The following is a 13,445-nucleotide window of genomic DNA, read 5'->3' as shown; positions in this document are numbered from 1 at the left end:
GCCCCAGGCTACCACAGCCCTGCAGGCCAGAAGCCCTGGTGATGGGCACCTCTGGGGATTCCCTGCAAAGCACAGGACGGGGCCTGGCAGATGGAGCTGGGCTCTTGCCTGCAGGAGGCAGTGATGGCGGGACGGGGCAGAGGCAGACACCACCCGGGGGCCGCACGGTCTTGGTTCTGGGGATGCCCCGGCGGATCTGGGGCAGAGATAGAAGCTGGTTTCTAACAGCTGCCCCCTGCAGTTAAAAGGAGGGGGGTGAATCAGGTGGGTTGGAGCTGGGCCAGGAATCCTTTGCCAGGCACATGGCTCAGCGCTGGGAATTCCCATCCCTCACCAGCGCAGCAGAATCGGGCCCCGCTCCGATACCCTGAGGTCTCCCTGCATGTGTCCCAGGTCTCCCCACCCCCAGCCTGCTCTAAGCATGGAACCTCCTGCCGCCTTGAATGCGGCTGAGCCTCCTCCTGGGTCCACCCCAGCGGAGCCTCGCCCTGCAGCGGGATCTGGGGTTGGGCTGCCCTGGCGCTGCACGGGGGGAGGGCTGTAGTTGGCGTTAGGGGCTGGATCTGTCCCCAAGGCAGAGTCCGGCGCGGGGGGCCCAGGCAGGTTTCTCCGAAGCTGGAGTTGGGGGATTATCTTAAACATCTGGGGCGGGATTCACTGCTAAGGGCCTTTTACATGACAGAATCGAGTGGCCAGAAACAGCCCCCTTAGGTGGAGGTCTCTCCAGCCGGTGTAGAACGGCCACAAGGCTCCTGGCCCTGGGCGTGGGGGCACGTAGGGGGTGAGGCCAAAGCCTGACAGCTGGTCTCAGCTTCCCAGGGACCACGGGCTGCAGAGCAGGAGGCTGAGCAGCCCGGGGGGGTTGGGCCTGGCCACAGAACAGCGGCCGGGGGAAGAAAACCGTGCAGGAGGCGAGGAAACCAGCTCTGCCTGCGGCTGCTGTTGCAAGCCCCTTGGGGCTTTGGTTTATCGCCGCTGAGTCAGGGGACTCCCTCGGGGAGCTGTCTCTCTGCGTGGAAACGCAGCCGCCGACAGAAGCACCAGGGCGCTGGCAGGCCCAGAGGGAGGGCACCCAGGAGCCGGAGGGAGCCCGGGAGTGGGTGGCAACGGAGAAAAGGGCGGACTGGGGGGGCAGGAGGGGCCCAACGCTGAGGCTGGGCCGCGTCTCTGAAATTGATACGGAATTCTGGACTCTGCCCCGAGACGCATCTGTCCCAGTGGCTGGGGCGGTCCTGGAATCCATCCCACCCCCCCGATCTGTCTGCCTGTCCTTCCTGCCGAGAGCCCGGCCTCCAACGCTCCCACCTGGCAGCCATGCGTGGGCCAAGAGGGTTTCCTTTGCACGATGGAGCGTTTCCTGTGGGTGTACGAAAACGCCTGACACTATCCAAGATGACTGGACCCCATCTCCATGCATGCAGTGCCCTCTCCTGGCGCCACAGCGCGCCTGTGTGTGCACCGCAAAGCAACACCCGCACCATCCCTGCCAAGCCCTTTGTAGGCCCCCTCCATTCTGCCCTGCTTCGGAGTGGGCACAGAGAAGAGCGCTGTTTCCCGGCCTCCGGGCCCAGCGCCGATACGCTGCAGAGCAGACATTCCCGCGTGTGACCACTGAACATTCAGCCAGAGAGGTGGCCGCTGCTGAGTCCAAAGGCAGGTTTAGTGGCATGGCGGCCCCAGGAAATATTGGCCCAACAGCGGAGGGACTGGTGGAGATTAAATAAAACTGACTCTTCCCCTCGCCCCCGTGTTGAGGGGGGGCTGCATGTCAGAGCTCTTGAGATGCAGGAGAGAGAAACAGTCGGGGGGATATGAGGTGCTGCAGGGGAAATACAATTCCATAAAGCACTTCCCTCACACGAGGGAGACGGTTATCCGTGGGAAAGTCGCTCTCGCCCTGTGCCTCGGTTTCCCCACCCACGACAGGGAGACAGTGATCCCGACTTCCTCCGTAAAGGGCTTTGAGACCTTTAACAATGAACAGCTCTAGACGTGAGCCAAGTAGGTTAATGAGTCTCATTATTAACGTTGCCTAAAAATGAATGCAAAACGACGGGGCAGGGGCGCTCCCTCCCCAGCGAGCTGGAAGGGTGGGACAGGCTGGCTGATCGGCTACAGCGGTGTGAGCAATGCATGCCTTTGGCCCCGTGCGCGCAGCTACCCACGGGGTGGCCGGGGAGCTGGGACGAGGGGCACTGGCCAGTAATGCTATGGAGTACTTCTGCCTAGGAGGAAAAAACGACCCTACAATAAACAAACAGGTAGGAAGTAAATAGAGGGGCACAGGAGAAAAAAACTACAAGTCCCAGATGTCCTAGCGGCAGCCAGCTCCTGCCCCGGTGCATTGTGGGAGTCATCGCCTCAGTTCGGCAGCCGGGCCGCCTTGCCCAGGAGCATCCTGGGATCTGTAGTTTGTGGCGCGCTCCGGACTACAATTCCCAGCAGACCTCGCGGCAGCCCCGGTGCCTCCTGGGATTGAAGTCCCTAGGGCTCGGAGGGGGGGGCGCGGTGCATTGTGGGAGCTGCAGTTCGCTCATCTCCCAGGCTTCCCCGCGCTGGCCCCGTTGCCCTTGGCGTCCGCCCCGGCCCCGCCATGCTGCCCCTTCGCCGCCTGCTGGCCCGCGGGCCCCGCGCCCTGCGCCTGTCCGGCCCGCGGGCCGCTCCGGCCCGATCATACGCCGAGGCCGCCGGCCCCGCCCAGATGAGCTTCACCTTCGCTTCGCCCACGCAGGTGCGGGGGGGGGGGGGGTCTGGTGGGGGGCACGAGGGGAGGGGGGGCCCGGGGGGGGGGGGGGGCGGGGGGGCACGGGGGAGGGGGGGGCCTGTGCGGGGGGGGCTGGTGGGGGGGAGGGGGGGGCCTGTGCGGGGGGGGTCTGGTGGGGGGGCACGAGGGAGGGGGGGCCTGTGCGGGGGGGGTCTGTGGGGGGCGAGGGGGGGGGGTGCGGGGGGGCACGAGGGAGGGGGGGGCCTGTGCGGGGGGGGTCTGGTGGGGGGCACGAGGGGGGGGCCTGTGCGGGGGGGTCGAGGGAGGGGGTGTCCTAGGCCAGGGTGCAGCACGAGGGGTGAGGGGGGGGTCCTGGCTGGGGGGGCACGAGGGAGGGGGGGTTTAGCTGGCTGGGTGTGTGTGATGGGGCTGGGGGGGGGCGATAGGCACTAGAGAAGGGGGGTGCCTTTGAGCCCAGCAGCCTGGGGCCCTGAGAGTGGGGGGCCGATCCCCAGCTCCTAGCAGTGGGGATCACCTCCCCCTGGGTAGCCTTGCCTGCCCCCCCCTCCCCTCAGCTCCTGGGGTTATTGACTTATTCCCACAATATAAGAACGCTGGGGGTCACCAAATGAAATCAATAGGCAGCAGGTTTAAAACAAAACCAAAAAAAAAGGAAGTTTTTCTTCACTCAGCGCACAGTCAACCTGTGGAACTCCTTGCCAGAGGATGTGGGGAAGGCTAGGACTTTAACAGGGTTCGAAAAAAGAGCTAGATAGATTCATGGAGGTTAGGTCCATCAGTGTGGGGTTTGCGAGGGAGAGCCCCCAGTTGTGACACTGTCTCACGCAGACACCCTGCCAACGGGAGCCTGGCTGTAGTGATCTTCGGAGCATGGCACAAGGCACCTGTCCTTGGCCCAGTGTCCATCCATCTGTACAGCTCCTTCCGCCGCAGGCTGGGGCAGGCGGCTACTAGCCCTGTTAAATGCAGGTGGTTTGGTGCATTTTAGAGGCAGGCGTTGCAGGATGGTGTCCGGTCCCTCTGGCGCTCCATGCGGTGTCAGCCTCGTGAGCTGGGGTTCTCCCAGGCCGGGGGGGTGAGGGTGTGGTCCCACAGCTCTGACGAGAGCCACGAAATACCACGTATGCCTCCAACCTCGTTTGTGGGCTGTTGCGTTGCGCTACAAGTCCCAGACCCTGCAAAGAGTGTCCAGCTGGTGTCGAAATGTTGTCTGCGGCCTCGTGAAATACGCGCTGCACCGTCTGTCTAACCCGCTGCCCGGTGCACGCAGGAAGGGAGGGAGGGGCTCGGGCCTTAAAGCAGCAGCCGTTGGGGATGGGAGGGATTTAGAAAGGGTTTTACTCCGTGGTTCCAGCACAATACGCGGGATTATCAGATTGGGGCCGAATGTCCCAGGTTCCCTTGCTCTTCAGTCCTGATCTGAACCCCTAGCTTGGTCTAGGGAGGTAAGCGACTAGTGGACAATATCGGATAGTCGACTAGTCACCTCCTCCCCTCCCCCCCGCACCGTCTCTGGGACGCTACTTCCATCCCCTCCTCTATCAGAGGCAGCAGGGGGAGAATAGGGGATGCTGCTGCGGAGCAGTCCCTGTCCACAGGGATCCCAGCATGGAGCTGTCACCTCCTCTCCTCCCCCCTCCCATCCCGACAGGAGCTGTTACGGCCAAGTAACCCGTTTGAGGCAGCCAGCCCTGGCTGCCATGAACAGGGGCTGGTGCCGGAGCAGTCTCTGTTCGTGGCCGACAGGGGCTGCTGGATTCTGCACAAGCCAGGACTGCTCAGTCCCGGCTCGAGTCGGCGCCTCTGGAGCTGGCCCCGCTGCGGCTCTGCAGAGGCTCCTAGCGACTGAGCATCGCCGCTCCGAGGAGCCAGATAATCGCATTGGAACCTCTGCAGCTGCGGCCTCGGGGCAGCTCAGCCAGTGGCACCTTCCTCTCACCCTGCCGCGCCCGGCTCTGTGGGCTGGTTGTGCTGCTGTACCAGCTCCACCCTGAGGCCTCCCAGTTTAAGTGCCTTCCCCGCCCTGCAGCCCTCTCCGCTGTGCCACCCCCCGGCTCACACCGAGCGTTCCTGGGGCCCTGGCCCTGCCCTTTGGAGCTGCTGGGGCGGCTCTGGAGAGAGGTGTTGTCCGATTCTGCTGGCGCTGGTGCATGGGTTAGCAGGGCTGGTGTCGCTGCTCCGGGGGGGCCCGGAATTGGCATGGGGTCTCGGCTGGGCTAGCGGGGGTGCCGTGGGCCTGGACTGAGGCGCCCTGGGCGAGGAAGGGTGTCCCAGAGCTGAGAGGGCAGGGCGGAGGTGCATGGGCGGAGCCCAATGGGGTGCTGCAGTGCAGGTCTGAGGTTGCACCAGCAGACGCCGTGGGGGGCGGGCGATGCCCAGGGCTCTCGCACTGCAAGGCAGGACTTGCGCTGTCTGGGCAGAGCTGTGTGGGAAGCTTGTGAGGATCCTGCCTTGCTACCTGGCTCCTGTCGGCCTCCTCGCTCCTGCAGACTGCTCCCTTCGTGTCGCCTGCCCTCTCCCGGCGCCTCCCCCCAGCGCGAGCCAGTGCTCTCCCAGGCACCGCCCTCCCCCCACCTGCGGCGCCCTGCCCGCCCATGTAGTGTTCGCCTCCGAGGTAGCCCACCACCCGCTTGCGCCTTCCGCTTGGGAGGGCAGGGCAGGGACGCTGTTCGCTCAGCAGGCCGTGCCCACGGCAGGCAGGGAGAGCCGGCTCCCTGGGTCCCGTCTGGCTCTTGCTGAGCCGCAGAGCTGTGGGGTGAGGTGAGGGACCCCCGAGTCCGCCCGGTGCTGCCTCCTGCTGTCGGGGAGGAGAGCCGCCCCCAACCGCCCTCCCTTCTCCCGCCTCAGGTGCTGTACAACGGAGCCACCGTGAAGCAGGTGGATGTGCCCACGCTGAGCGGCTCCTTTGGCATCTTGGCGGCTCACGTCCCCACCCTGCAGGTCCTGAAACCCGGCGTGGTGACGGTCTTCACTGAGGACGGCACCGCGACCAAATACTTCGGTGTGTGAGCCTGGGCCGCACCCTGGAAGTGCGAGGGGGGGGGCAGGGTCTGAAAACGACCCCCCTTCGGAGTCACACGGTACCTTTGCCTGTAGGACCCTGCGCTCCTGAGTGTCTGTGGGTCGGGAGGGGGCCGGAGACCTGGGGATTCCTCGGTCCCCAGCACTGTGGGTCTGGGAAAGCCGCATCATCTCTCTGCCTTGGCCCTCCCCTTACGAACTGGAGCCCACACCTCGCTCCGGGGTGTCTGGCAGGCCCCGCTAAGCTGGCCTGTGGCCGGACAGCTGGGGCAGCGCTAGCTGACCACGAACCTGGCCTGGCCTGCTCCGGCGGAGGAGGGCTAGAAATGTGGAAGCGCCCTGGGGTCTGGGCACTGTGACTCCTTTGCTACTGGGGTGCTGTGGCCCTGCAGACTCGGCTTAGCTCCTGCCCGCTGACGCCGCGCCCCCGCGGTTGTGTTCGCAGTGAGCAGCGGCTCCATCACCGTCAATGCGGACTCCTCGGTGCAGCTGCTGGCAGAAGAGGTGGCCACGTTGGACATGCTGGACCTCGCCGTGAGTAGGACGGGCTTGGGCCCCCCGCTACCAGAGTCTGGCTGCAGGTCAAGGCCTCCTGCGGGGGCTGCCTGTGGCCAAGGGAGGCTTTCCCTGCTCAAGGCCTCGTTCCTCCCCCCACTGCCCAGGATCATGGCGTTAAACCTTCCTTGAAGGGTGCTGGGGGAGCCCCTCTCTGCAAGCTGCAGCCCTTTTGCAGTCCCACACCTGCCCCAAGTCCAGGGGACCCGTCTTTAAGCACAGGCTCCCCGGGTGCCCAGGCTGGGCGTGGGCCCATGAAACGCCCCGTATGTGTGGACGGGGACGGGCGTGCAGCTGCAGAACTGGGCTGCGGGGGTTTGCCGCGGTGTCCCCGGACCGGCTGCTCCGGTGCCCTGCCAGGAAGGTTTTAGTGCTGCTGGCTCAGCAGTTGCCGGTTGTGGCGTTGCTGGATCCACCCTGGCCCTTTCCCAGTGGCTTGTTACTGCGCTTGGCTGCCTCTTAAAGAGACGGCGGCCCTGGGGCGGCAGGTCCTGTCCTACGCGGCTCAGGGACACCCCAGACAGTGCCCCACCTGGGAAGGTCTCTGGGTCTCTCCGTGGCCTTTACGCAGATGTGTGTGCGCTTGGGAGGGGGCTCGGCGTGTCCCTGAGCACCGGTGCTGGGGGGGCCCCGCCTCAGCGAGTGGGGCACTTGAGGCCATAGTGTCCCGGAGCCCGCTGTGCGCCGACACCTGCCCGCTTCAGTCCCCGCTGAGCGCTCTCCCCTCGCCTGTGCGCAGACGGCGAAGTCGAACCTGGACAAGGCCCTGTCCGCGCTGGCTGCAGCACCTGACGAAACAGCGAAAGTAGAAGCCCAGATTCACGTGGAAGCCAGCGAGGCCCTCGTAAAAGCCCTGGAGTGAGGGGGGGGTAAGTGTCCTGGCGGGTAACACCCTCCCCAGCAGCCCCCGGCCAGGGCCCAGGCTGTGCAGGCCTTGGTGTCATGGCAGCCCGCTGCCATTAGGGGGCAGCGTAGGCCGTGCCGGTCTCTGGTCCCGGCTGCAGGGCCGGCGAGTGGCTTGGGGAGTGAATTACTGGGCGGGAGCAGATGCCCAGACGTGGCCGGTTCCTGACCTCAGCCGGAGTCGCCCTCCGGGGGACCCGTTAACCCGCGTGGGGTGAGGGCTTCTAGACGTGGCCTGGACACAGCAGAGCAAAGTCAGGGATGGGGGGGAGCAGACTGGGCCCCCCTCAGCTAACCAGCCACATGAGTCTCGGTTCTCATTTGGCACCAGTTCGGTGAGCACACGCCGCTCCTGTCGCCGGGCTCCGCCCAGGCCCTGTCCTCCCGGGCAGGCATGCCTGGCACTCGGTCACTTGGCTCAGTGCCTGCTGTGCTGGATAGGGGCTGCACCGGTGGCCCAGGGACCCCCTGAGCTCAGCGTGAGGCCAGGCTGCCCGACTGCTAGCCCCTGCTCGTCTTCATGGGTGAGAGGAGAGCTCGGTCCGTAGGGCCTGCCTGCCCCTGGCTGCTCCTGGCTCCCGTGGCCACCAAAGGGCTGTGGGCTGCCCGAAGGGAGGCGCTGCGTGGCCGGGGTCCCTTTCAGCTCCTGCCCTTGTGTGTGTTGCAGGGATTCTGCTGCTGAGGTGCAGGAGCCACCGACCGGGTGCCGGGCCGGGCTCTCCCCCGTTGTATGGCTGGAGCGAGGCCGAGCGAGCGCGTTGATCGATTAAAGAAAACAAAAGGCCCAGCCTGCTGAGTGAGACCGTCTGTGGCCGGCTCGGCCAGTGGCTCGCACTAGCCATGGGGCACGTTGCTCCTCCGCCGGTGACGTGCCGCCGCCGGGTTTGTTCCTGGTCGGGCTGGGTGGAGTGATGGGGGTCGGCCTGGGAGGGGTCCCCTGGGGGGCGCGGCTCCATGGAGAGCCCCTCTGAGCGACGTATTGTACTGCGGCCTGGGTCCAGCTTGTCACACAGTCCGCCTGCGTGGACGGGCCAGGGCCGGGCAAGCCACTGACCCGTATCTCCTGCATGGTCGTGGATTGCAGGGAGCCAGACCGACCCGCGCTCCCCTCCCGCCGACCCCCGCTCCGGGACATGGGCGGAGGCAGGTGGGCGCCGGGATTGGTCACGGCTCAGGCGGCTGCCGGCAGCGTGCAGCTCCGTCTTCGCTGGATGCCAGGTGTCCCGGAGCGATCCTGGGTGGCACGGGAACCGTGTGCATTGACCTGTGTTGGGAAAGCCCTTGGCTCTGGCCCCTCCCCCGAGAACGGGGATTCCCGGCCCTCGTATCAGGAAAGGGTCGTGGCTCTCGGTGTGGAAGGCTGGGTTGGTGCTGTGCTCAGCCTTCCAGCTTGGGGGGGGGGGGGGGGGGGGCTGTGCTGCGTCTCCTGGAGGACTGGCTAATCCCCGGGCAGGTGAGCGTGGCTTAGGGCTGGGAGCGAGGGGGAATCCCGCCCCAGAGCCCCTGATGGGAAGTGTCTCAAATCGCCCCATCTGCCTCCTGGGCCTTAGTCCGAGGCTGCTCTCCGAGGGCCGTTGGGGGAGGGTCGCAAAGGTGGTGCCTCAGCCCTGGGTGCTCAGGGAGTCTTGTGAGGGCCGTCTGAGGCGGGGGGGGGGCTTGGCCATGGCCGCCCACAAGTCCCACCTCCCTCATCACCGTTTCTCCGGCTTTTAGCAGCCCCGAGCTGCTCCAGGGCCCGGCCCTGCCCGGCGCTGCTCCTCTGAAAGGTCAGGCGCCAGCCGCGGCAGCAGAGCGAGCGCTAATTAAAACGTCCCTGGAGTGAGTGGGGCTGGAACCGCTTTGGTTCCCTTCCGCTCTCTCCCCTGCTATTTGTGGCGCGTGTGCGCCTGGCCTGACGCACGCCTGCCTCTCTCTCTCCAGCCCAAGGTGGCTGTTTTTTTTCCATCGCATGGAAGAGCGTTGGCGAGGCCGGGAAGCTGGGGAAACGGCCAGCTGCTATTTTTAGGACCGGAAAAGTGTCTCCGTCAGCATCCCCTCCAGCTATTCCGAGCGCCTCTTGCCAGCTCCGGCTCGCGGTGGCAAAGGGGCAGGCTCGGGGGTGGGAGATGGAGCCGCAGGGAGGTGGGGGCCTCTCTTTGTGGCAGGGGGTGTCCGGCGTCCACTTCAGCGCTGGACTGTCTCCCATAAAACAGGGGATGCTGGGAGTTGTAGTAGGTGGCACTTCGGGGCTCCGACTTGCTCTGTTCATCTTAGAAAGTGGCCAGCAGAGGGTGGGAGCAGAGAACCCCCCGTCCCGCCTTCCCCAGAGCCGCCGACTGCCAGGGCGGACGGAGCCCTGTTCGCCTGTCCTGCAGCTCGCTTGGAGCTGAGCTTTCGGGATCTGACACGGGCTCAGGCTGCTCCTGCCTCGGCACACCCCACGCTGCGGCCGGCTCAGCCCTCTCGCTTGTATCGCTCCCACGTGAAAGAACCTGCCCGTGTTCTGGGGTCTAAGTGGATGGGGGGGCGTAGCGGGGAATTTAAAATCTCCCTTGTACGCGGTTGGGTCTTGGGAAGGAGAGCGGGTAGGGCAAAGGGCCCTTTGGGGCTGGCCCGGCGACTGCTGACCGGCACTGAAGGAGGCCTGCTCTCCCACGGAGACTGGCGCCTGGCAGACAGCTTCCCCGGGCGCAGCGACCCGTGCTACGGAGAAGCAGCTAGCCGAAGGGGAAGGTGCAGCTACACAAGGCTTTGGAGGCAGGTCTAAGGGAGCAAAGGGCTGCCCCCGGCTGTCACCCGGTGCGGCCCAGGGATCAGGACCCTGGGGGCTTGTATTCTAGTCTTGCCTCTGCTGCTAGTCATGGCTCGGCGGCTGCCTCAGTTTCCCTGCCTGCAAGAGACGGGGGCGGCTCGATGAAAAGCTGGGCTGGAATTTCTTTGCCTCGTGAGCTTTCGACGGCCTTGGGAGCGAAGGGCTGGCTGGAAAAAGGCCTGAGCTGGGCAGGGGTTTATTGCAGCGGGGAGAGCGTGTCATTTATTTCCATTAGGGGCTTTTGGTCATGGCTCGCGTCTCCCTGCCAGCTGGATGGCGGCTGCGCTGGGGCGGGGGAGCCAGCGGAGCAGGAGCGGCTGGAAACTGAAACATCAGCGTCTCTCGGAGGCCTGGTGGCGGCCGATTGCGTCTCCTCTTTCAGGGAGTGATTGACCACAAGGGGTGGATCCTGCTGAGGAGTGTTTCCAGAGCACCCGATTGCCGCAGCCCTGGCGTTGGGAGCGGGCAGAAGGATTTCCGTGGCTCTCCCCAGCTTTCCAGGGCAGGGGAAAGGCCGAAGAGGCAGAGCGGTGACGCGCTTTCCGTGCTCGCTGAGGGCGGCAGTGCACCTTTCCGGGGGAGGGGTGCCCTCTGACCCAGGCTCCCCATCTCAAAAACCTCCACGAGAGCTGGGGTTCCCGGGAAGCCGGGGGCTTGTGTGGCCACTCGGGAGCGGTTCAGCTGCCGCCCAGCTGAGAAGCGGTGTGCCTGCCGCTAGGTGTTTGCTTCTTTTGGTGGTGCACGTGCATGCACCTAGAAAAATGTATTCCGCACAGGGATGGGAACAATCAGAGGGAACACTGGGTAGAACTGGGGGAAGTATGGAGACGGGCCAACCACAGACAACAGTCGGGATGGGACAGCCTGTGCCTAGGAAAGGTGTCGGGGGGATCGGAGGGAGGGGACAGAGGAGGAGGCCGTGTCCTTTACCACGGCAGGTCCCCTGAGCCAAAGGCTGCCTAGCGAAATGAAACCGCTCTAAGGCAGCACCTCCCCTGCACGCTGCCCTCCTGCAGCAGGCGTTGGCGGAGGTGGGGGACTGTTCAGCAGAGCGAATTCCGCGGAGGCAAAGTCCATTGGGCGCTGCTAGCCAGGAGGGCCCGGGGCCGCCAGCCCAGCGCGGGGTGCCCTGCAGCCGGGGCTGAGGCCGTGTGTTCCCCTGCCAGCGTGGAAAGCGGGGGCTAGCGTGTTTCTCTCTGCTACGGGGGGTAGCACAGGGAGGGCCAGAAGCTGACGGGCTCTCCGGAGCCTGGCCTGCCTGGAATCCTTCCTCCCCAGTCCCAGCTGTGCAAGCCCAGGGCTCTCCGCAGGAACCCCACTGGGCAAAGACGAGGTCCTGCTCTGACAGCCCGACGCACGGGCCCTCTGCGGTCCCTGGGGTAGAGACACACGGTGCGGGCTGGTGTGTCTGGACGGCCGCGTGTGCGGCGCAGCAAGGCCGGAGGAAGGCGTTAACTCGGATCCGTGTCCCCAGGTACCCTGGGCTGCCTAACCTTGGGCGGCTCTGTAGGACACACTGGCACTTCCTCCTCCAGCGGGCAGGCTGGGCCCTGTTCGCTGGGCCATTGGCTTCTGTAATGATTAACCCCCGCCTCTTCATTGTTCCATCCACGCAGCCTGGCCCTTTCCAGCCCTGGAAAATGCTGTCACCCCACCCCTCCGCCCAGCGGGGGGGCAGCAAACCTTTCCTGAGGGCCTCTCTTCCTGGGAATAGGCGCCAGTCGTGGAGTGGAGCCCAGTGGAAAATCCCAGGCGGTGTTTGAAATGCCCTGCGAGGCAGGCAGGGAGAGGGGAGCTTGCCCTGGGATCACGCTGCCTGTTGGCCTGTGATCGGCTTCCTACGCGGCGCTCTGCCTAGAACTGGAAGGGACCTCCAGGGGTCGGCCTGTCCCCTGCCCTCCCAGCAGGACCCAGTGTCATCTAGATCCTCCCTGGCAGGCGTCTGTCCAACCTGCTCTTCAATCTCTAAGGATGAGATTCCACAACTTGGCCAGGCAACGTATTCCAGTGTTTCAGCACCCGGGCAATTGGGGAGTTTTTCCGACTGTCCAACCTAAACCTCCCTTGCTGCAGTTTAAGCCCCTTGCTTCTCGTCCTACCATCAGAGGCCAAGGAGAACAATTTGTCTCCCTCCTTGTAACACTCTTTTAGATACTTGAACATGGCTCTCGTGTCCCCTCAGTCGTCTCTTTTCCAGACTAAACAAGCCCAGTTCCTTCACCCTTCCCTCCTAGCTCACCGTCTCTAGACCTTTCCTCATTCTTGTTGCTCTTTTCTGGACCCCTCCAATTTCTCCATCTTTCCTGCAGTGGGGTGCCCGGAACTGGACACAATGCTCCAGCTGAGGCCTAATCAGTGCGGAGCAAAGCAGCAGCATGACTCCTTGGCTACGTCTAGACTGGCATGATTTTCCGCAAATGCTTTTAACGGAAAAGTTTTTCCGTTAAAAGCAGTTGCGGAAAAGAGCGTCTAGATTGGCACAGACACTTTTGCGCAAAAACACTTTTTGCGGAAAAGCGTCCGTGCCAGTCTAGACGCGGTTTTGGGCAAGAAAGCCCCAAGCGCCATTTTCGCCAACGGGGCTTTTTTGCGCAAAACGATACCGTGTTGTCTACACTGGCCCTCGTGCGCAAAAGCATTTGTGCCAGAGGGCTTTTGCCCGACGGGAGCAGCACAGCATTCCCGCAAGAACACTGACAATCTTACGTGAGATCCTCCGTGTTCTTGCAGAAATTCAAGCGGCCAGTGTAGACAGCTGGCAAGTTTTTCCGCAAAAGTTTTGTGGAAAAACTTGCCAGTCTAAACGCAGCCCTTGTCTTGCTTGCAATACTCCTGTTCATGCAGCCCAGAATTATGTCCCACTGTTGACTCGTATTGAGCTTGTGGGCCACTCTGACCCCTTAGCTCCCTTTCTGCAGCACACCTTCCTAGACAGCTTCCCATTCCCAAGAATTCTCCTTCCTGATCCCTGGTTTTCCCTGGATGTGGGGTTTCTCTGGGCCTGTAGGTGGCACTGGAGCTGTAGTGTTCTGAGGCTGCTGGCCTGTCCCTGCTAAGGCGAGAAGATTGTGGGTTTTTTCCTTCTCTTCCCCACCCTTCCTGCTGGCTTGTGGCAGGGGCGGAGGCCAGGCACCATTGCCAAAGTGACGGGCCCATATAGAACGGCTTTTGGCCACTGATCTCAATGCCTTGGAAAGCCTCCGGTTTAGGGTGGTGATCCAGTTGGGGAAACTGAGGCAGGGTGTGAGGCGGCAACGTGCCGAAGCAGAGCTGGGGCCAGAACCCAGGACTCTTGGCTCCCCTGCTGTAACTGGGAGCTGCTGTAGGGCTGGGCTGAGGGTGCACCAGGAGAGCGGGGCGGCCCAGACAGGACGAACAGCCGAGTGCTGCAGCGTAGTCACGGGGGAGGGTGCTCTGGCTGGGAGAGCTGGGCTGGGCTGGTCGTGGCTC

The 13,445-nt window shown here is 64.2% G+C and overlaps 1 protein-coding gene across 1 annotated transcript; it reads left to right on the top strand.

The window, feature by feature from the left end:
* The first annotated feature begins 2,524 nt into the window (after positions 1-2,524).
* ATP5F1D (ATP synthase F1 subunit delta) lies at positions 2,525-7,991 on the top strand. The gene is made up of 5 exons (XM_089774966.1): positions 2,525-2,731; positions 5,573-5,726; positions 6,192-6,280; positions 7,041-7,171; positions 7,874-7,991. The coding sequence occupies exons 1-4, from the start codon at positions 2,594-2,596 to the stop codon at positions 7,161-7,163; spliced, it is 504 nt and encodes a 167-aa protein (XP_089631092.1). The 5' UTR covers positions 2,525-2,593; the 3' UTR covers positions 7,164-7,171; positions 7,874-7,991.
* The last annotated feature ends 5,454 nt before the right edge of the window (positions 7,992-13,445 follow it).

This window comes from Pelodiscus sinensis, chromosome 32 (genome assembly GCF_052426305.1).
Source record: "Pelodiscus sinensis isolate ZL-2025 chromosome 32, ASM5242630v1, whole genome shotgun sequence".
In the NCBI taxonomy this organism is placed as follows: domain Eukaryota; kingdom Metazoa; phylum Chordata; order Testudines; family Trionychidae; genus Pelodiscus; species Pelodiscus sinensis.
The sequence above is the reverse complement of the archived record's forward strand: the minus strand, read 5'-3'. Positions and strand labels throughout refer to the sequence as shown.